General features: G+C 37.7%; 1 protein-coding gene across 1 annotated transcript in view; it reads right to left on the bottom strand.

Annotated features, from left to right (window-relative positions):
• LOC137215228 (zinc finger protein 569-like) overlaps positions 1-22,803 on the bottom strand; it is a 62,172-nt gene that overhangs the window by 13,200 nt on the left and 26,169 nt on the right. Inside the window, 1 exon segment of the mRNA XM_067720107.1 lies at positions 19,372-19,429. Coding sequence (XP_067576208.1) covers positions 19,372-19,429 — 58 coding nt within the window.

Raw genomic sequence — 22,803 nt, 5'->3', positions numbered from 1 at the left:
CAAAAACAGTAATTTGGCATCCATCTATGGACAAAAGTGCCTTTGTGGGAACTGTGGGGTCCAGCACCGTATGCTAAGGGACTGAGAAGGAGTCTTGCCTACCCACATGTTAAGTTATAAGCGTACAGACCTCAGTCCTGGCTATAGACCCTGAGAGGCATGTGAACTGACTCTAGCCTCTCTTGGCCATGGTCCAGGAGCCCCCAGAAAATGACTGTCTTAGACAAGCACCCAACAGAAGACAGAGCTTTTGTGAAAGTACACGTCTCCAGCCAAGAAGTTCCAGTAAATCAGTGGAGCAAAAAATACAAGTTTGGACTCATCAGAGAGGGTAAGAGGCACAGTTTGACTTTACCTACTTCACCCCTCCACCAAGGCAACACAGCTTAGGGCCAAGAGAAATCTTGGCCCATGATTTCGTTCATGAAGGAAAATAAGGATGTGTGAGTACCCTATTTCCCAGCTATGTGGGATGGTGCCAAAGAGTGTCATTTTTCTCTCATCACATCCAAAGTACTGAATTGTGAGCTGTGTCACTGAAAAGTCTGAGCGAGCAGCAGATAACATTCTCAGAGGACGTTACAGAGACGCGGATCTTACTAACTGTGCTAAGGACACCATCAAGAAGTAAAAAAGAGGAGTCAAATAAAATAAAAAATGAAAGAGGAGACATTATGACTGATATCACAGATACAATGACCATGAGAGACTGCTATGAACAATTATATGGTAACAAAGTGGATAACCTAGAAGAAACATAGAAACATACAACCTACCAAGACTGAATCATGAAGAAATAAAAAATCAGAACAGACCAATAATGAATAAGGAGTTGAATCAGTAATCAAAATCTTTCAATAGAGAAAACCCTCCCCTCCCACCAAAAAAAGAAAAGCTGAGGACTAGATGGCTTCCCTGGTGAATTCTACAAATCATTTAAAGATGAACAGATGCCAGTCTTTCTCATACTTTCCAAAAAACAGAACTGGAGGGAACACTCCCAAACTCATTTTACAAGGCCAACATTACCCTGATACCAAAGGCAGATAAGGACACTACAAGAAAAACTATAGGCAAATATCTCTAATGAATATAGATGCAGAATTTTTCAACAAAATATAGGCATACTAAATTCAACAGCATGTTAAAAGGATCATACACCAAAATCAAGAAGGATTCATTCCTGGGATGCAAGGATAGTTCAACATATGCAAATCAATACATGTGATACATCACTTCAATAGAATGAAAGACAAAAATTATATGATCATTTCAATAGATGCAAAAAAAGCACTTGACAAAATACAACATCATTTTGTGATAAAAACTCTCAACAAACTGAGTATAGAAGGAACATACCTCAGCATAAACAAGGACATATATGATAAGCCAACAACAATATCATATCCAATGGTAAAAGGTTGAAACTTTTTCTTTAAGATCAGAACAAGACAAAGGTACCCACTCTCACCAGACCTATTCAATATAGTATGGGTAATCCTAACCAGAGCAATCAGGCAAGGAAAAAAAATACATCCAAATTGGAAAGAAAGAAGAAAACTGTCTTCTTTTTCTTTGCAGATGATATGATCTTATATATAGAAAATCCTAAAATCACTACCAAAAAAACTGTAAGAACTAATCAATGAATTCAGTAAAGTTGCAGGACACAAAATCAACAGACAGAAATCAGCTGTATTTGTATACACTAACAACAAAATATCTGAAAAAGAAATAAAACAATCCCATTCACAATAGCATCAAAAACAACAAAAATACTTAGCAATAAATTTAACCAAGGAGGAGAAAGCTCTAGACACTGAAAAATATAAGATTTTGATGAAGGAAACTGAAGAGGACACAAATAAATGGAAAGATATCCCATGTTCATGGATCGCAAGAATTAATATTGTTAAAATGTCCATACTACCCAAAGCCATCAACAGACTCAATGCAATCACTATCAAAATTCCCAAAGACTTTTTTCACAGAAACAGGAAAAAGTGATCTTTTTATGGAAAAACCCGAATGAACTTTTTGGCCAACCCAATACAATTTGTATGGAGCCACAAAAGACCCCAAATGCCCAAAGCAATCTTGTGAAAGAACAAAGCTGGAAGCATCACATTTCCTGATTTCAAACTATATGACAAAGCCATAGTAATCAAAACAGTGTGGTATCTGCATAAAAATAGACACATGGACCCATGTATAAGAAATGAGAGTCTAGAAATAACCCCCTTGTATCAGTCAACTAATACTTGACAAGGGAGTCAAGAATATTCAATATGGGGAAAGGATAGTCTCTTCAATAAATGGTATTGGGAAAACTGGAAAATCACATGCAGAATAATAAAACTGGACACATCTTACACCACTAAAATTAACTCAAAATGGTTAAAGATTTAAAATTAGACCTGAAACAGTAAAACTCCTAGAAGAAATCATAAGGATAAAGCTCTTGACATTGGTCTTGGCAATAATTTTTTAAATATGACATGAAAAGCATGAGCAATATAAGCAAAAATCAATAAGTGATGCTACATCAAACTAAAAAGCTTCTGCACAGCAAAAGGAACAGTCAACAAAATAAAAAGGTGATTTATGGAACAAGAGAAAATATTTGCAAATCATATATTTGATAAGGGGTTAACATCCAAAATAAAGAACTCATACAACTCAATAGCAAAAAAACCCAACTTGAGTAAAATTGGGCAGAGAAACTGAATAGACATTTTTCCAAAGAAGACATACAATTGGCCAACAGGTACATGAAAAAATGCTTGACATCACTAATCACCACGGAAATTCAAATCAACACCACAATGAGGTGTCACCTTACACCTGTTATAATGGCTATCATCAAAAAGACAAGAGATAAAATGTGTTGGAAAGGATGTGGAGAAAAGTGAACCCTTGTTCACTGTTGATGGGAATGTAAATTGATACAGCCACTATGGAAAACAGTACAGTACAGAAGTTCCTTAAAAAACTTAAAAATAGAATTACCATATAATCCAACAATCCCATTTCCAGGTATATGTCCAAAGGAAATGAGAACAGGAGTTTGAAGACATATATGCACTCCCATGTTCACTGCAACATTATTAACAGTAACCAAAATATGGAAACAATCAAGTGTCTGTCTGCAGATGAATGTATACAGAAGATGTGATATATATGTATACAATGGAATATTATTCTGCCATGAGAAAGATGGAATCTTGCAATTTGCAACTCCATGGATAGATCTTTAGGGCATTATGCTAAGTGAAGTAAGACGAAGAAAGACAATTACTCTATGATATCCCTTATATGTAGAATCCTGAAAAGTCAAAATTATAGAAATAGAGAACAGAATGGTGCTTGCCCAGGTCTAGGAGGTGGGGGTGATGGAAAGATGCTGGTCAACAGGTATAAACTTCCATTTATAAGATGAATAATTTCTGGGGATCTAATGTACAGCATGGTGACTATGGTTAACAATACAGTATTATATGCTGGAAACTTGCTAGAGAGTAGATCTTAAATGTTCTCGCCCTAAAAAGGAAATAATTATGTAAGGTGATGGAGGTTTTAAGCAACTACTGTGATAATAATTTTGCAGTATGTAAGTGTATCAATTCAACACGTTGTACACCTTAAACACAATGTTACATGTCAGTTATATTTCAATAAAGCTAGAAAAGAAAATTTTTAAAGAAATGTAAAAAGAAAAAAAAAGAAACCAAAGGCAAAGTGTCAGGGTAAAAAAACACTGAAAGGACTTCCCTGGTGGGACAGTCGTTAAGAATCTGCTTGCCAATGCAGGGGACATGGGTTTGAGCCCTTGTCTGGGAAGATTCCACATGCCACGGAGCAACTAAGCCCGTGTGCCACAACTACTGAGCCTGCAATCTAGAGCCCACGAGCCACAACTACTGAAGCCCGCACACCTAGAGCCCGTGCTCTGCAACAAGAGAGGCCACAGCAATGAGAAGCCTGCACACCGCAATGAAGGGTAGCCCCCGCTCGCCACAACTAGAGAAAGCACAGCAACGAAGACCCAATGCAGCCAAAAATAAATATATAAATAAATTTATTTTAAAAAAAAAACACTGAAATGCACGGGATAGTTGGGACTTCCCCTTAAGTGGGATAAAGACCAAAATAAGCTCAGAAAAAGTACCTGGTGAGGAATTACGGCTGAGGAGAAAACATAATGCAGAAAGCTAGTCCTACTATAATGGTTTCATTAATCACATGAAAGGAGAAGAGCACATAAGATGAATTCTTGCTGACAGTGCCTCAGCCTCAGATTTCTCCTCAGGGAGTTGTATTTTCCTAAGTTGAATCAATAAAATAATTAATAAATTACAAAACCAACACCACAGATTTTGCAAGAAAATTGTAATCGCTCAAGAGTGACAGAATCCAAAAAAATCATTAAAATAAACTTGATGAAAATACTTTTTAAAAAATTTAGTAAATATGAAGCATAATCTTAATATGAGAAATCTAAAACTTATATACATAAATCCCCATAATTAAAAACTGATATTTTAAGTATAAATACTGAGTTAGACAAATAAGTTTAATGAAGAAAAATAAATTTAAAAAACAAACATACAAAATTAGGAATACTGAAACAAACTGAACTTCAATGAAATTAATAATTTAAAAAGAAATATGAAACCAAGACTGATCTCAAAATGAAAAAAAAAGAAAAAGAAAAGAAAAGAAATCCAGAACAGTTGATACTGTAGCAAAGACTTTTACTCTTCTATCCCAATATTTCTCCCCATTTCCAAATTTTTGGCTGAGCATATGGCCTCCTGTGCCATTATCATTCTTATTATCATTCTTCATCTCCTTTGAAGCTAGGTATTTTTATATAAGGTTCTGGACAATAAGATGAAAGGAGTATTATATGTAACTACTGGTAAGTGAGCTTAAAGGGAGGAGGTATACATTTTCTTCCCAGCTTCCTCCTTCCTATAGACTGTTAAGTAACTATGATGGCTAGGGCAAATATAGTCATTTGGGATAATGAGGTAGAGCCAAGTATTAGAGGATAATGAGGTAGACAAATGAAATAGAGGAATCCTGGTTCTCTCTGCCTTAGAGATACAGGACCAGCCCTGATTTGTTGGTACCTGAATTCCTACAGAGACTAATAAAATTCCGTCCTGTTTAAGCAACTGTTCTGGAAGATTTCTGTCACAGTCAATAATACTAGGTAAATCTATTAAGACAGATAAATGCTTATGGTAGGAAGAGAACATTTCAAAATGTTATCTTTGTGGCAGCCATAGAAATATGCTCCCAGATCCCCTTCAAGAGAACAAGCTGTGAGACACATAATTGGTGAACAAACTCCAGCCGCTCTATCTTTAGTTCTACTACTGTGTTCATGATGAGACCATGCTATTCTCAAGCCACCACTGGCTATTTTTCCAGCCAAAGGCTAAGCACAGTGAGGGTATTAGGGACTGGACCATTCTACCTGACATGGGACTCCTCTAATGGGAAAATTTTGGTCAGCAACTCCCCACTGGCCTGGATGAGAATTTCTCACAGCTGCATGAAGGTCTGAGATGGCAGAATAAAGAATCAGCAAGCTTAACGATCAAGAGATCAATAGAAACTATACAATCTGAAGATGAGGGGAAAAAAAGAGAGTGAAGAAAAATGAACACAGACTAGGAGAAATGTGAGACAGAAATAAGTACATGCACATACACATAATATGAGTACCAGAAGGAGAGGAAAGACAGAAGACTACTCAAAGAAATACTGGCTGAAAGCTTCTTAAATTTGATTTTTTAAAAACACTAGTATACATATCCAAGACACTCAATGAACCCTTAGCAGAATAAACACAAAGAGATACAAACACATGATACTCAAAATGCTGAAAGTAACAATACAGAGAAAACCTTAAAAGCTGCAAGAGGAAAACAATCCTTTATCTACAAGGCAGCCACAATAAAATTGACACCTGACCTCTCATTAGAAACAATGAAGGTCAAGGCAATGGGACAGCAATATTTCAAGTGCTGAAAGAAAAAACACTATCAACGAATAATCCTATAACTAGCAAAGTTACCTTCAAAAATGATTATACTCAGTGAAAGAAGCCAGACACAAAAGTCACATATTTTAGCATTCTATTCATATAAAATATCTGGAATAGATAAATACAGAGACTGAAGGCAGACTGGTGGTTGCCAGGAGCTGGGGGAGAGGGGAAGGGGGGAGTATATGCTTAATGGGTATGAGGTTTTATTTGGGGGTCATGAAAATGTTTTGTAACTAGATAGAGGGGTGGCTGTACAACATTGTGAAGGTACTAAATGTCACTGAATTGTTTGCTTCAAAATTATTAATTTTATGTAAATTTCACCTAAAAAAAAAGATGAAATATATTCCCAGAGAATTCATTGCTAGCAGACTGGCCTAACAAGAAATAATAAAGGAAAAAAAAAGAAATAATAAAGGAAGTTCCTGAGGCTGAAGGGAAGTGACACCAATCATTAAATCCTCATGAAAAAATGAAGAGTTCAAGTAAAGCACTAAGCAGAATACAGAACACACAGCAGGCTTGTCAATTTAATTTTATTGTCCTAGGCACTCTGTTCTATGTTTCTGGAGATGTGAACATTTGCAGATGAAACTTAATATGGCAACAATGAACAAAATGATGTGATATTCTTGTGCTATGGGTTAATTTTTTTGCTTCTGGATGGATGTGCTTTGTCATCAGTAATATCTTCAGACCTTCCATGGCCTTATTTATACTGCCTTGGGCCTCTCACTGGCACTCATAGATTCCAAACATGTAACCAGTATACTAGTTTTGAAACGCTTTTTAATGTATGTTTCCTTATTCTTCATAACCTTTCTCCATTTTAGTTTTACTGAAAAAAGAAAGACAGAGGGGAAGATGACTGGGGGAAACCCTTTCCTCCCCCTTGGAGGCCTGGGATAGAGAAGAAAGGCCATGGAGGTGGGGACATAGGCAGTTAAATGTCTGCTCAGAACTTCCCACACTCCAGGGCATTAAGGTGAAGTAAGAAAGGTAGTGAATTAAGAGGGCAAAGTGACATGGTCAAATTGGGGGAACTTTAAGTAGCCTTTGTGTCCCATGTAGCATATATCCTGAGTAGGGAGTGATAGGACCCTTGCAGAAGGCAAGATGACCCCACAGACTATTGCACATGGAAGCCAGGGATTCTTTGGAGGTTATGACAGAGACTCAGAGTCTATGGAGACAAGATCCAAGGGAGGAAAGATGAAAGGAGGGGGCCCTTGGATCATGACTGAGCTGAAAAACGTACCACAAATTCATCAGCTACAGAATGCCCAGAAAAAGAAGCCAGCTAAACTAGATTCAGTGGATACCAGTCAGCACACATTCATGGAGAATCACAGAGGACCCTCTTCCTCCCAAAGCTATGAAGATTTTCTTCTATATCTCAGACACCACCTTAAGAGAGGACAGGGGTTTAGAGGGGAATCTGAATAACTGAATAATTATTCAAAGAAACAGTTTACTGATAGGACTAAGTTTTGAATCAGACTGCATCAAAACTAGCTTTTCTTTTCATGCTACTGATCAGAACTCATAAGAAATATGCGAACAAATTTTTAAAATAAAGAAACTATATTTTTAACATACATATCAGTGTAGTATGAGTAATTCTGTGACTCATACATATGAAGTCATTGAATAAAGTTAAGGGACAAAGGAATATGGACTATATGTATGATGTGAGGAGGTAAATGGCTTTCAGACAAGGTTCAAATCTCTAAAGAATTTACAATCACACAATTTACTTTAATAGAACAGTATTGGCCTTGGGCAAAATTCATCTTCATAGTTTAAGACATCTTGTCCAAAACAGCATTCACTGAGGATGTGTGATAGGTACAGAACTCCTGCTAAATAAAACAGGCTTTCAAGGAACTTATACCTTGGCTTCACCTTACCTTCTAACACCAGACTCAAGAAAATCTGCTTTCAATAAAGTTATGGTATCTGTTGTGTATACCTTAGTATAAATTAAATTAATGTATTAAATATCCAGGAAAAAAATATTCAAGTGTTTCCCCCAACCAGTTAACAGGATTAGTTTAACATTCAAAAATTGATGACTTTAAAGGAGGAGGATCAAGATGGTGGAGTAGGAGGACATGGAGCTCACCTCCCGCCATAAACACATCAAAAATATATCTACACACGGAACAATTCTCACAGAAAACCAACAGGAAGCTGACAGAAGGACTCCTATACCTAACCAAAGCTGCAAGAAAGATCTCCACAAAACTGGGTAGGATGGGGGAAAAAAGGCATCAGGTTGGGACCTGCACTCCTGGGAGGGATCTGTAAGGAAGACAAGGTCCACACAGGCAGACCCTCGCCCTGGGGAATGATCAGGTTGACTCACAATCTGGGCATCCCAGTTCTGGGGTCTTACATGGAGACAAGCCCCCTTGCCTAATGGGATCTGCTGAGACAGAAAGAAGGGCTAGAGAAACCTACATCCTACTAATGAGGTATGCTAGAGAAGCCTAGACCCTACTCATGAGGTGTGTGCATATGCTGGCTTGCTAACAATCAGCATGGAGAAAAGGTTGCACCGGCAGCAGCCACCTCACCGCACTTCCTAATCCTAAACAGTAAATGCCCCAGCCCTGCTCCCTCCACACCATAGCCTGGTGCGAGATCAGGGGAAAGATTTGTTTAGCTCCACAGAGGCAGACAGGGGGCGCCAGGGGTGTAATCTGGATGGAGCCATGGAGCCACTGTCAGTGTGCACACGGGAGGGTGGGTCTAGCCAGGGGAGACACTGTCAGCACGCACATCAGGCAGCAGGTCTAGCTGGGCAGACATTGTCAGCACATCGTGTAGTGCCACAAGAATACATAGTGGCTAAGCGCTGAATCTCGGGCAGGTAGGTCCTGGGAGAGGGCTTGATCTAGCTATGCAGAAACAGCCCAGATGGCCTGGGGTGTGATCTGGAGGGAGCCACAGAGCTTCACTGTCAGCTTGCGCACAGTGGTGGTGGCAGCTCTAGCAGTGGAGACTTTTGTCAATGTGTGCACAGGGGCAGCAGAACCAGCTACCACAGACAATATCAGTGTGTGCACTGGGCAGTGCCACAAGAATGCATAATGGCTAAGTGCTGAATACTGGGCAGACAGGCCCTGGGCAGGAGTGCACAGCAGTTTGTTTCCCAGCGAGAGTGCTCCAGCCCCACCCATTCAACACAGCGACTTAGCACCAGACCTGGGGCAGACAGATCCTGGGAGAAGTCTGCCACAGAGGCAGCCCAGATCTCAATTCCTGCCCACCTCAATTCCTGCAGCGACAACACCCTGACACCCAGCTCGTCTACTCCACACCACAGCCCTGCACTAGATCTGGGAGGAACAAAACAGAGAAAAGAATGCGCCTTGTGCTGCTTCTGAGCAGAACCCTGGACACCTACACACGTGGCACATAGGTTTGCTATGAGCGCATGGGCCTCACTTGCTTCAGCATCCACCTTCTTTGGGGTAGGGCACGCACTGAAGGGCAACAGAGCCTGAGAAACCTGACCTTAGGACTTCTACTCCAACATTTGGGAAGCAGACCCTGCCCCCAACAGGGTGGTGACAGCCATGGAACAAAGAAGAGACCCCACCTCCCATCTAGCACAGGCTCTGGATACCAAAAGACCAACTATCAAGGGAATAACAGCCAACACACTCTGAAGAAAAACGTGGCTAACATCCACACCAAAACCAGCCCTCGCACCAAAAATGTTGGACACACACAGTCTACATAGGGACACTCCCACGTAAAAACACCCCTTCAAGAACACAGTAGATAATTGTTTCTCCTAAATTCACAGAAGCAGAGAAAGTTAAGTAAAATGAAAGAGCAGAGGAATTACTCCTAAAAAAAGAACAAGAGAAATCCCCTGAAAGAACAAATAATGAAGCAGACCTCACCAGTCTACTGGACGCCAAATCCCCAAAAAACGGGTAATAAAAATGCTACAGGAATTAAGAAAGATTATCAATAAAAATGAAGACCACTGTAACAAGGAGCTAGAAACTATGAAGGTGAACCAATCAAAATTAGACGATTCAATTGCCAGGATAAAAACCAATCTAGAGGCAATGAATAGCAGACTAAATGACACAGAAGAGTGAATAAGTGATCTGGAAGATAGAATAATGGAAATCACCCAATCAGAAAAGCAGACAGAAAGACAAATTTTTTTAAAAAAGAAAGAAATATGCAAGATCTATGGGATAATATAAAATGTGCCAAGCTATGCATAATAGGGGTTCCAGAAGGACAGGAGAGAGAAAAGGGGATCGAAAATGTATTTGAAGAAATCATGGCTGAAAAATTCTCAAACCTAAAGATGGAAACAGATATCCAGGTACAGGAAGCACAGAGAGTCCCAAACAAGATGAACCCAATCAAACTCATGCCAAAATATATCATAACTAAAATGAGAAAAGTTAAAGAGAGGATTCTAAACGCAGCAAGAGAAAAACAGTCAGTTAGAGGGAACCCCCATAGGCTATCAGCTGATTTCTCTATAGAAACATTTCAGATCAGAAGGGAGTGACATGACATATTCAAAGTCCTGAAAGGAAAAAACCAGAAACCTAGGATACTCTACAGCAAGATTATCATTTAGAATAGGAGGAGAGATAAAGAATTTCTCAGACAAGCAGGGCTTCCCTAGTGGCACAGTAGTTAAGAATCCATCTGCCAATGCAGGGAACACGGGTTCAAGTCCTAGTCCGGGAAGATCCCACATGCCACAGAGCAACTAAGGCTATGCGCCACAACTACTGAGCCTGTGCTCTAGAGCATGTGAGCCACAACTACCGAGCCCATGTGCTGCAACTACTGAAGCCCGTGCGCCTAGAGCCTGTGCTCCGCAAAAAGAGAAGCCACCACAATGAGAAGCCTGCACACCACACGAAGAGTAGTCCCTGCTCGCTGCAACTAGAGAATGCCCACGCACAGCAATGAAGACCCAACACAGCCAAAAATAAAATAAATTAAAAAAAAAGAATTTCTCAGACAAGCAAAAATGATAGAATTCAGCAATAGTAAACCTACCCTAAAAGAAATATTGAAGGCTCTTCTCCAAACAGACAAGAAACAAGAATCTATAGGAAAGGGAAAATCACAATAAGAAAGGTAAATATATAACAAGATTGAAGACCACTTAAGCCAGTACATAGATTAAAAACAATCAAAAAAATTTAAAGCAACATAACTACAATTAATAGCAAAAGGGTAAAACATAAATATGTAAAATAGGACATCAAAATCACAAAATGTGGGGGAGGTGTGAACTTGTATGACTATAAGTTTAACACAAGTAGAGATAGTCATGGGCCAACAAACTTGAACTCCACAGTCACCACAAATCAAAAACATATAACAGATTCACAAAAAACAAAGATAGGAACTCAAGCATAAAACAAAAGAAAACCATCAAACCACAAAGGAAGAAAAAACAAAAAGAAGAAATGAACGAAGAACTGGAAAAACAACTGGAAAACAAGGTTTAAAATGGCAATAAGTATATACCTATCAGTAATTACTTTTAATATCAATAGACTAAATGCTCCAATCAAAAGACACAGGGTGGCAGATTGGATAAAAAAGAAAGAGCTACCATATGATCCAGCAATCCCACTCCTGGGTATATATCCAGGAAAAATGAAAACTCTAATTTGAAAAGATACATGCACCCCAATATTCATGGCAGCACTATTTATAATAGCCAAGACATGGAAATAACCCAAGTGCCCATCAAGAGACGAGTGCCTTAAGAAGATGTGGTATATATACACAATGGAATGTTAGTAGCCATAAAATGAATGAAATATTGCCATTTGCAGCAACATGGATGGACCTAGAGAATATTATACTTAGTGAAGTAAGTCAAAGACAAATATTATGATATCACTTATATATGGACTGTAAAGAACAATATAAATGAATCTATATACAAAACAGAAACAGATTCACAGACATAGAAAACAAACTTATGGTTACCAAAGGGGAGGGGGAGGGACAAATTCGGAGTATGAGATTAACTGATACAAAGTACTATACAAAAAACAGACAGGCAACAAGGATTTACTCTATGGCACAGGATATTATACTCAATATCTTGTATTTATATTTCAACATCTATAATTGAAAATAATCTGAACATATATATTTATAACTGAATCTCTCTGGCTGTACACCTGAAACTAACACAATACTGTAAATCAACTATACTTCGATTTTAAAAATTGATTACTTTAATTGACCAAATTAACAGAAAAAAGGAGAAACATTATTTGATCAAGATCACATATACGGGCTTCCCTGGTGGCGCAGTGGTTAGGAATCTGCCTGCCAATGCAGGGGACACGGGTTCAAGCCCTGGTCCAGGAATATCCCACATGCCGCGGGGCAACCAACCCCGTGGGTCACAGCTGCTGAGCCTGTGCTCTGGAGCCCGCGAGCCACAACTACTGAAGCCCGCGCACCTACAGCCCGTGCTCTGTAACAAGAGAAGCCACTGCAATGAGAAGCCCACGCACCACAACAAAGAGCAAAACCAGCCAAAATAAATAGATAAATTTATTTTTTAAAAAATCACATATACAAGAAAATTGTATGACAAAAGTCAATACCAATTCATGATAGACCCCCTTAGCAGGCTAGGAATAAAAGGAAATTTCCTTCATCTGTAAGAGTATTTACGAAAAAACTTTCATGGTATATCGTACTTACTGGTGGATCATTGAAAGTATACTCAAGACTGAGAATGAAACAAAGATGACTGCCACCACATCTATTCAGCATTATACTGAACATTTAGCAATTGAAGTAAAGCAAGAAAAAAGGGGGGGGCATGAGAATTCAGAATGATGAAAAGTGTCTATTTGCAGATGATATATTTGTAAACATAATTCAGTTCAATTTGAAATAAAAACCTAAGCAGTTTTAATTGTGGAAATGGACTAATTCTAAAATTTCTAAGGAAATATATAAATCACTACAAATAGCTACAGCAGTGTTAAAGAAAAACAAAGATGGAGAGTTGTTTTCATTATCAGATACCAATATTTATAATAATAAAGACATGGTAATTAAGATAGAATGCTATTGACATAAGAAAAATAAAACAGTGGAAGAGGATGTAAAGTCAGAAATACATATATTAACATGAATATGTCTTGAAAACAATATGGAGTGAAAAAATGAGTTGCAGAACTGTCAGTCCATTATGTTCCCTATTATTTAAAAATCTAAAACAGAGAGCATTATATAATATTCATATATACAAATCAGTGTGGTAAAAACATAAAACCATGGACGCTTGATATACATAACATTCATGAAAGTGACTGACTCTGGGGACAGAGTATCTGTAATATTCTAGTTATTTTATTGAAAAAAATCTCAAAGCAAAAATGACAAAATATTAAATATGCTAATTCCAGGTATTGGGTATATGGCTGTTTATTCTATTTCTCCCTCTCTCTTCCTAGATTTTAAAATAATAATTTTTTAAAAAGATGAGAGAGATGGAAGCAAAAGCAGCTCTGTATTAGTTCAATTTTCTGTGGTCTCACTGATTTCAAGTTTATTCTCATCAATTCCTTCTTCTATTTTCTCACATTGTTTCTAATTTCTAGAACTATATTTTGTTCATTTTGTTTATATTTATTAACATATCATTATTATTCAGCCTGCAGGTTTTCTTCTGTACATTATTTTTTAGATGTTCTGTAACATAAATTTTTATGTCTTTCTTGATCTAGGTTGCTTATGCTAGTTTTAAAATTTCCATGTGGAAATGTTTTCTTTTTGAATTTTTATTATTAACTTCCTATGTAACTGCATTCTGGAACATGTACAGTTTGTACTTTTGAAATTTATTGAGTTTTATTCAGGCCTAATATATGGTCAGTTTTTTAGTTTTTCCATATCTAAAAAAAGGATATTAATTGTTTCCAGGCTATAAGCTATGATAATCAATTAGCTCTATCAAATTATTATTGGTAGTTATGTTCATTTTGTTGTCTGCTTTATGTGTCTATCATGAGCTAAGACAGACCAATAAAAGTTTCCTATTGATATGTTCCTTCTTATTTTTCACAGTATTCCTTATAGTAAATTTTCTGCAGTTTATTTGGTACAGAAGTAGTCCTAACCATTTATCTTTATTACCTAACGCACTTATCAGCATTTTAAAGCATCATTCTTTTTGTTTTTTTAAAGCTTACAGTCTTGGATGAATAGATAAAGATGTGGTACATATATACAATGGACTACTACTCAGCCGTAAAAAAGAATGAAATAATGCCATTTGCAGCAACATGGATGCAACTAGAGATTATCATACTAAGTGAAGTCAGAAAGAGAAAGACAAATACCATATGATATCACTTATATGTGGAATCTAAACTATGGCACAAATGAACTTATTTACCAAATAGAAACAGACTCACAGACAGAGAAGAGGCTTGTGGTTGCCAAGTGGGAGGGGGGGGAGAGGGGTGGGCTGGGAGTTTGGGGTTAGCAGATGCAAACTATTACGCTTAGAATAGATAAACAACAAGGCCTACTACATAGCACAGGGAACTATATCCAATCTCCTGGGATAAACCATAATGGAAAAGAATATTAAAAAAAGAATGTATAGTTAAAAAAAATAAAAATAAAAACAGCAAAAAAAAAAGAATGTATATATGTGTATAACAGAATCACTTTGCTATATAGCAGAGATTATCACAACACTGTAAATCAACTATACTTCAATAAAAAAATAAAGCTCACTGTCTTGAATTTTATAGTACCTGATATTAACAAATTGCCTTTTTTCTTTCTTTTAAACTGCATTGATATGGCTTTACTTAAACAATGTTTAAAATTTCTCTGGGTCAAAAGCTTCCCATCTATAAAATGAAAATGTTGGAATAAATATTCTCTTAAATTCTCTTTTAAGAGTTAATCATTCTCTATAGAAAAGGGCACAACTAGGAAAATGATGAGATTCTTTCATGAATCCTGGATTTTTTGACAGACTGTAAAAATATAGTCTTTTCTAATAGGAAATTTTGCTTTTCTAATTATCATATGTTTATTTACTACCTAGAATCCAGTTAGTAGTTTGCCATTGGTAGTTCACTATTTCAGGTAACGTTACCTATTCCATATCAGGTTTTTGAGGAGATATAATATTCAGCAATTTTTGCTATTAACTTTCTTATCTTGATTAATGGCAACACTAACACCTTTTCTGAAAAATGGAACTGTAGCATAAGTTTGTTTTGTTTTTTTTGCGGTACGTGGGCCTCTCACTGTTGTGGCCTCTCCCGTTGCGGAGCACAGGCTCCGGACGCGCAGGCTCAGCAGCCATGGCTCACGGGCCCAGCCGCTCCGCGGCATGTGGGATCTTCCCGGACCAGGGCACAAACCCGTGTCCCCTGCATCGGCAGGCGGACTCTCAACCACTGCACCACCAGGGAAGCCCTGTAGCATTAAGTTTTGATTCCTACCTCTTCTTCAACACCTAGGTACAATGTGTCAACAAGTTCATTTACCTCAGTCTCACCAATACCTCCTAAATCTCAACTCTTCTATTTCCCCTATATGTTAAAGTAGTGGAACAGGAGAATGAAACAATTGAAACTTTTTTTTCTGATAGCTCAGAGACTATTTGAGGGTCTCATAGTAGTTGAGGTTTTCATTATGAATATTAACTGCCACTGAAGAGAATGAGAAAATAATTCTTATTTGAGCCCTGGAGTTATGGTTTTTTATTCAGTAAGTTACCAACTTACTAGATGTGCCCAGCACTGGTTTAGAGCCTAAGGATATAGCTGTAAGACAGACATAAGTTCTGGTCCTCCTGGAACTTACATACTAGTTGAGGGAAACAAATGAAAACATAAACATGTAAATAGGTAAGATAGAATAAGATAGTGTAATTGGTTGATCTTATGTGTCAACCTGACTGGGTCGCAGGTTGCCCAGACATTTGGCTGAACATTACTCTGGGTGTGTCTGTGAGGGTATTTCTACTTGAGATTAACATTTGGGTCAGTAAAGTGAGTAAAGCAAATCATCCTCCCTAATATGGGTAGGCCTTATCCAATCAATCGAAGACCTGAATAGAACTTAGTAAGAGGGAGCTGTTTGAGTTGGGACTTTAGTCTTTTCTGGTAGCTTTACTAGCATGTTCAAAGTTCCCCAGGGATAAACTTTGTCTGTTCCAAGTGTGGAAAAAGCTAGTATCACTGAAAGACAGTGAATGAGGGAGGGTGTAGCAAAAGATAATGGTAAAGACATAGGAAGAAGGCATACCATGAAGGGTTTTGTAAAGGACAATAAGAAACCTGGATTTTATTCCAAGTGTAATGGGAAGCCATTAGATGATTTTAATCAGAGAAGTTAACACCTCAGGTTTTTAAATTATCACTTCTGTTGTTCTCTGGAGAATGGACTACAGATGGTTAAGAATGTATGCAGGGAGATTAACAGGCAGTTACTGAAGTACTTCCAGGTAAGAGATGATACGGCCTGGGTTACAAGAGCCATGGAAATGTTGACAAGTGATCAGATTTGAGATATGATGAAAAACGGGACTAATCTGATGATTATTTTAGAAAATCATTTTATTTGCATTTCATTAATCATGAGTGAGGCTGAGGTCATACAGGACTGTGGTTAAGTTTACAGGCTTCACAGTTACACCACCTGGGACTAAATCCTGATTCTACTACATCCTTTACCTATGACCTTGAGCATATTTCTTAATCTTTCTATGCTTGTTTCTTAACTCCTGGAAAAAAATGAAGATTCTTTATGAAGTCTATATGAGGTAATCGATGTAAAACTTTAACAATAGAGATTAGTTTTTATTATTATTTACAATTTTTATCAGGCATTTGTTCTTACTTTTTCAACTGTGGATTTCTTTTTCATACCCTATATGCAGTTTTCTATTGGATTTTAATTTGGTTTGTAAATAGGTATTTAAACACCAGATTGGGTCTGCCATATGTATTACTAAGATTATTATCAAGTTTTGCCAATTTACTTTATGGTGATTGTATCAATAGGAGAATATAATTTTTATGTATTCAAATTTAGTTGAGCTTCTTTTTTTTTACTGCCTATGAGTTTGATATTATGCCAAAAAACCAGCTAGTGACTGCAGAAAATGCACTCAAGATGGTTGTCTTGCAGTAATCAGAACTCTCATACACTGTTAAGAGTACAATTTTGGACAATCACTTTGGAAAACTGTTTGGCAGTATCAATAAAAGGTAATCTTAAACATAACTTATGACTCAGAAATTCTACTTTGGTAGAAAGAAATATGTACATATGTGCAACAAAAACCTACAAGAAAATTCATAGGAACAATATTTTAATTGTTCCCAAATAAAAACTACCTAAATGCCTATCAGTAATAGAATGGATACATAAAATTACGGTTTATTCACATTAATTAAATAATATACAGTAGTAAGGTTAAGTAAACTACTTACATGCAATGATTCAACATGAATCTGACAAACAAAATATTGAGCAAAAGAAGTCAGACACAAAGTATATAGGTTACATAAAGTTTAAAAATAGGCATAAATAATCTATAGTGATATAATCTGAACAGTGGTTACCCCTGGGGTGAGGGTAATAACTGGGAAAGGTGCAGGAGTCTAATGGGTGTTAGTGTAATATTCCATTTCTTGATCCAGTGCTTATGCTGGTTAAACACGTATTCACTTTGAAAATTAACTGAGGAAAAAACTAGAGATCAGAGAAGCTGCTAGATAGGGGCACCTGGTCAAAGAAAGGCATATCTCAGTATGGCAAAGCTTTGAGCTAAGGCTGAAAAGGCAGTAAAGTGAGATTTGTTCAGTAGCTAAGAGTGCAGGATAAATCTGAAAGAGAAAGATTCCAAAAGAAGTCTGAAGAAAAAGGATCAAGTTCTGAGGAAAAGGAAATGTCCTTGAAGAGGAGACAGGCATTACTTATTCTAAGAGTAAAATGAAGAAGAAATAAGGAACCATGGATTCAATTCATTAAAACCACAAACATTTACAAAAACCACATATACCAGGCATTGTTCTAGGGGCTGGAGATACAGCAGTAAACCAGATAAAGCATACTCTTTGTTCACATTCTAGTGGACTAAAATTATAAGAATTTACCATAAATGATTACTTCAGACTGTGGCTGAATCTCAGCAAACACACATGGAAAAAGATAATTATACAGGGTCATTTGAAAGACACATCCCATCTATTTCTTCAGATATTCTAGTTTTTTTAAAAATAAGGTATGAAAGCATAGAATAATGTAAAATGCATTAATCTTAAGTGTACAAACTGAGACATTTTTATACATTTATGTATTTGTGTACCTACCACTCAGGTCAAAATACAGAGCATTTTCAGCATACTAGAAGGTTCCCTCATGTCCCTTCCCAGTAAATACCCCTTCAGGGGTAACCACTATTTTCTATGACTGAGATTAGTTTTCTAACTTCATATACATGGAATCACATAGAATGTATTCTCATTTCTGACTTCTCTTATGACACATGTTTGTGAGATTATCTATGTTGTTATAAGTAGCAGTAATCTGCTTTGGGGAGTGTGTGTGTGTGTGTGTGTGTGTGTGTGTGTGTGTGTGTTTATGTGTATAGTGTCCAATTGCATGAAATACTATAACTTATTCCATTTTCTGTTGATGTTGATTTGCGTTCTTTCCAATGCTGGGCTATTTTGACATATATTCTTTGCCTTATCCTCGATCAAAACAGACCATCAGTGGGGAGTTCCCTGGTAGTCTAGTGGTTAGGATTCGGCACTTTCACTGCCATGGCCCGGATTTAACCCCTGGTTGGGGAACTGAGATTCTGCAAGCCATGTGGCATGGCCAAGACTTTAAAATTATTAAAAAAAAACAAAAAAACAAAACCACTAGAAAATCTGGGTTTTATGGGAAGTCTCACTACAATGTATTCATTGACCTAGGTGCCAATGAAAAACTTACTTCTGCTAATAAATGTTCATTTTTATCCTTATGGACAATGCAAATTATGTAATGAATTTCTGCCCTTGTTTACCTATTATAATGAAATTCAAAATTGAAGCCCAACTTTAATCTCTCTGAATGAAAGCATTTCTGCATAATCATATTTCCTGGTCTTAATCTTCCAACTCTGTTTCCTCTGAAAATATATTTTATCTCTTTAGGATTTTCCAATTTAGTGTATGGATTACTGCAATTCCCTTAAACTGCACTGTAAAATAAGGCAGGGAACAAATATACTACTTAAAATTTACCTGCAACTCAGTCATTTCCTTTTCTTTCTGGGAGTGGACTGCGCCTGAGAAGGCAGAGCTGGAGAAGAGAATAAAAGCCATTAAACAAGGTTTGTTTTGCAGTTTCAGAAATCTGCACCCACAAGGTAGATTAAAGGTCACTCTATAGCAAAATGAAACTTAGAGCCATCAGAAAGGCCAAGAATATACATTCCCCAGGTATAAAGATGACTACTACATCATGTGGAGCTTATGCATATGGTGAACAGGAATAGGAGTACACGTGTAGGAGATGCCCCATGAATTTATCAATAGCTCTGTATCAGAGAATAAACAGTTCACGTGGAGCAGAAAGATATACAGCTTCACGAAAGCACATCACCAAGAAAATTATGAAACTGACAACACACCTAAGGTATTTTAATGTATTGAGGCTTTTAAAAGAAATATTTTAACTACAAACTAAATGGGAATTTAACTAAAATGGTGACGATTTTATATTTTGAGAAAAGAGTCAGGAGAAGTTTGTGTGTGTGAGTGATGTGTATCAGAGGTACTGGTGGTGGTAGGAACGTTTAATTCTTATTTTCCATAGTATAAAAAAATCTAAATCTGAAAAGTGTCAAATAATAGCAGGATAAACATATGATTTGGAAAAACGGAGTAAACGAAAGAAGGCACAGTTAAGGGTTGAAAGTGATTCTTTCTGGGGACAGGAATTAGAGATGGGGAGAAAAAAGGATCAGGGTATAGTTTTTCTTATTCTTATTACAAGTCTAGTAGCACTATTTGATTTTTTAAAAAACAATTAACATATTATTTTGCCCAAATACAAACTGAATCATAAAACAATGTACTATGTACGATTAATAATATTATGTATTATGTAATATTCATAATATAATGTACATGCTTATAAGCATGGGGTAAATAATGCATGATTATAAGTATAATATAGTATGTACTATCAACAGGTTAATGCAGGGGTCCCCACATCCCCGGCGGTCTGCGGCCTGTTAGGAACCGGGCCACACAGCAGGAGGTGAGTAGCGCCAGAGCAAGGCACTCCCCATCGCTAGCAGCATCGCCTGAACCATCGCTCGCTGGCATTACGGCCTGAATCATGCCCCCCCCCCGCCACAGTGGAAAACCTGTCTTCCAGGAAACTGGTCCCTGGTGCCAAAAAGTTTGGGGACCTCTGGGTTAACATACACTCTTATAAGCATGGGGTAATTAATTAATGCACGGTTATACATATAATGTATTATGTGTGGCAGCGGTTCCCAACCTTTCTGGCACCAAGGACCGGTTCTGTGGAAGAAAATTTTTCCACGGATGGTGGCGGGGGGGATGGTTCAGGCGGTAATGCGAGCAGTGGGGAGTGGTAGATGAAGCTTTGCTTGCTTGCCCATCGCTCACCTCCTGCTGTGCGGCCTGGTTCCTAACAGGCCACAGACCAGTACCGGTCCGTAGCCCGGGGGTTGGGGATCCCTGATTTATGATATGATATATATGCAATTCCAGGACACCGAAATCAAACAACTCTCATATCAACACAATGAGGTCTATATTATGGACAATGCTCAGAAATTTGTGGATCAAATCATAGTTTTATACCCATTTTAGTACCACTAAAATACTTTGAAAAATGATCCGCATCAGTATTATAAATTCATTAAGAAGCTAAACAGCATTAACCTTTTAAGTTAAAGACTGGGAGTTAGGGGGACTTCCCTGGTGGCACAGTGGTTATTTATCCGCCTGCCAATGAAGGGGACATGGGTTCGATCCCTGGTCTGGGAAGATCCCACATGCTGTGGAGCAACTAAGCCCCTGCGCCACAAGTACGGAAGCCCGCACACCTAGAGCCCGTGCTCCTCAACAAGAGAAGCCACCACAATGAGAAGGCTGTGCACCACAACAAAAAGTAGCCCCCACTTGCCTCAACCAGAGAAAGCCTCGAGCAACAACAAAGACCCAATGCAGCCAATAAATAAATAAATAAAAATACCTTAAGAAAAAAAAAAAAGACTGGGAGTTAAAACTCCCCTTAATGATATGCTACAACTGGATATAGCAACATGATTTATTATTATTCTATCAATAATTCTACTCCTATTTATTATATTCCAACTAAAAATTTCAAAATATATTATTCAAACCCAGAGTTGAGGTCTACCAAAATACAAAAACAACCTACCCCTTGAGAAACAAAATGAACGAAATCTATTTGCCTCTTTCATTATCCCAACAATAATAGGACTTCCTATCATTATCTTAATTATCATATTCCCGAGCATTTTACTCCCAACACCTAATCAATAATCGTATAATTTCTATTCAACAATGACTAGTTCAGCTAACACTGAAACAAATAATAGTTATTCACAACCACAAAGGACAAACCTGAGCACTAATACTAATATCACTCATCTTATTTATTGGATCAACAAATCTATTAGGGGGCTTCCCTGGTGGCGCAGTGGTTGAGAGTCCGCCTGCCGATGCAGGGGACAAGGGTTCGTGCCCCGGTCAGGGAAGGTCCCACATGCCGCGGAGCGGCTGGGCCCGTGAGACATGGCCGCTGAGCCTGCGCGTCCGGAGCCTGTGCTCCGCAACTGGAGAGGCCACAACAGTGAGAGGCCCGTACCGCAAAAGAAAACAAACAAACAAACAAACAAAACAAATCTATTAGGACTATTACCACATTCATTTACACCTACTACACAACTCAATAAATCTAGGAATAGCAATTCCCCTAAGGGCAGGAACTGTAATTACAGGCTTTTGTCATAAAACAAAAGCATCCTTAGCTCATTTTCTACCACAAGGAGCACCAGTTCCTCTTATTCCTATACTAGTAATCATCGAAACTATTAACTTATTCATTCTCAACCAATAGCTTTAGCGGTACAATCAACAGCTAACATCACAGCAGCACATCTATTATTCATTTAATTGGAGGAGTGACTCTAGCATTGCTGAATATTAGCACCACCACAGCCCTCATTACATTTATTATCCTTGTATTACTTACTATCCTCGAAATCACCATTGCCATAATTCAAACTTATGCATTTACCTTACTAGTAAGTCTTTATCTACATGACAATACACAACGACCCACCAAACCTATGCATATCACATAGTAAATCCCAGTCCCTGACCCCTTATAGGAGCTCTCTCAGCCCTTCTAATAATATCAGGCCTAATTACATGATTTCACTTCAATTCAACATTATTATCACTAGGCCTTAACAACGTATTAATGATGATGAGACATCATCGGGAAATCATTTCCCAAGGCCATTATACATCAGTTGTTCAAAAAGGACTTCGATATGGAATAATCTTATTATTTCAGAAGTCGTCTTTTTTACTGGCTTTTTTTGAGCCTTCTGTCACTCAAGCCTTACCCCTACACCTGAACTAGGTGGATGCTTACCACCAACA

The sequence above is a fragment of the Pseudorca crassidens genome, chromosome 20 (genome assembly GCF_039906515.1).
Source record: "Pseudorca crassidens isolate mPseCra1 chromosome 20, mPseCra1.hap1, whole genome shotgun sequence".
Taxonomy (NCBI): domain Eukaryota; kingdom Metazoa; phylum Chordata; class Mammalia; order Artiodactyla; family Delphinidae; genus Pseudorca; species Pseudorca crassidens.
The sequence above is the reverse complement of the archived record's forward strand: the minus strand, read 5'-3'. Positions and strand labels throughout refer to the sequence as shown.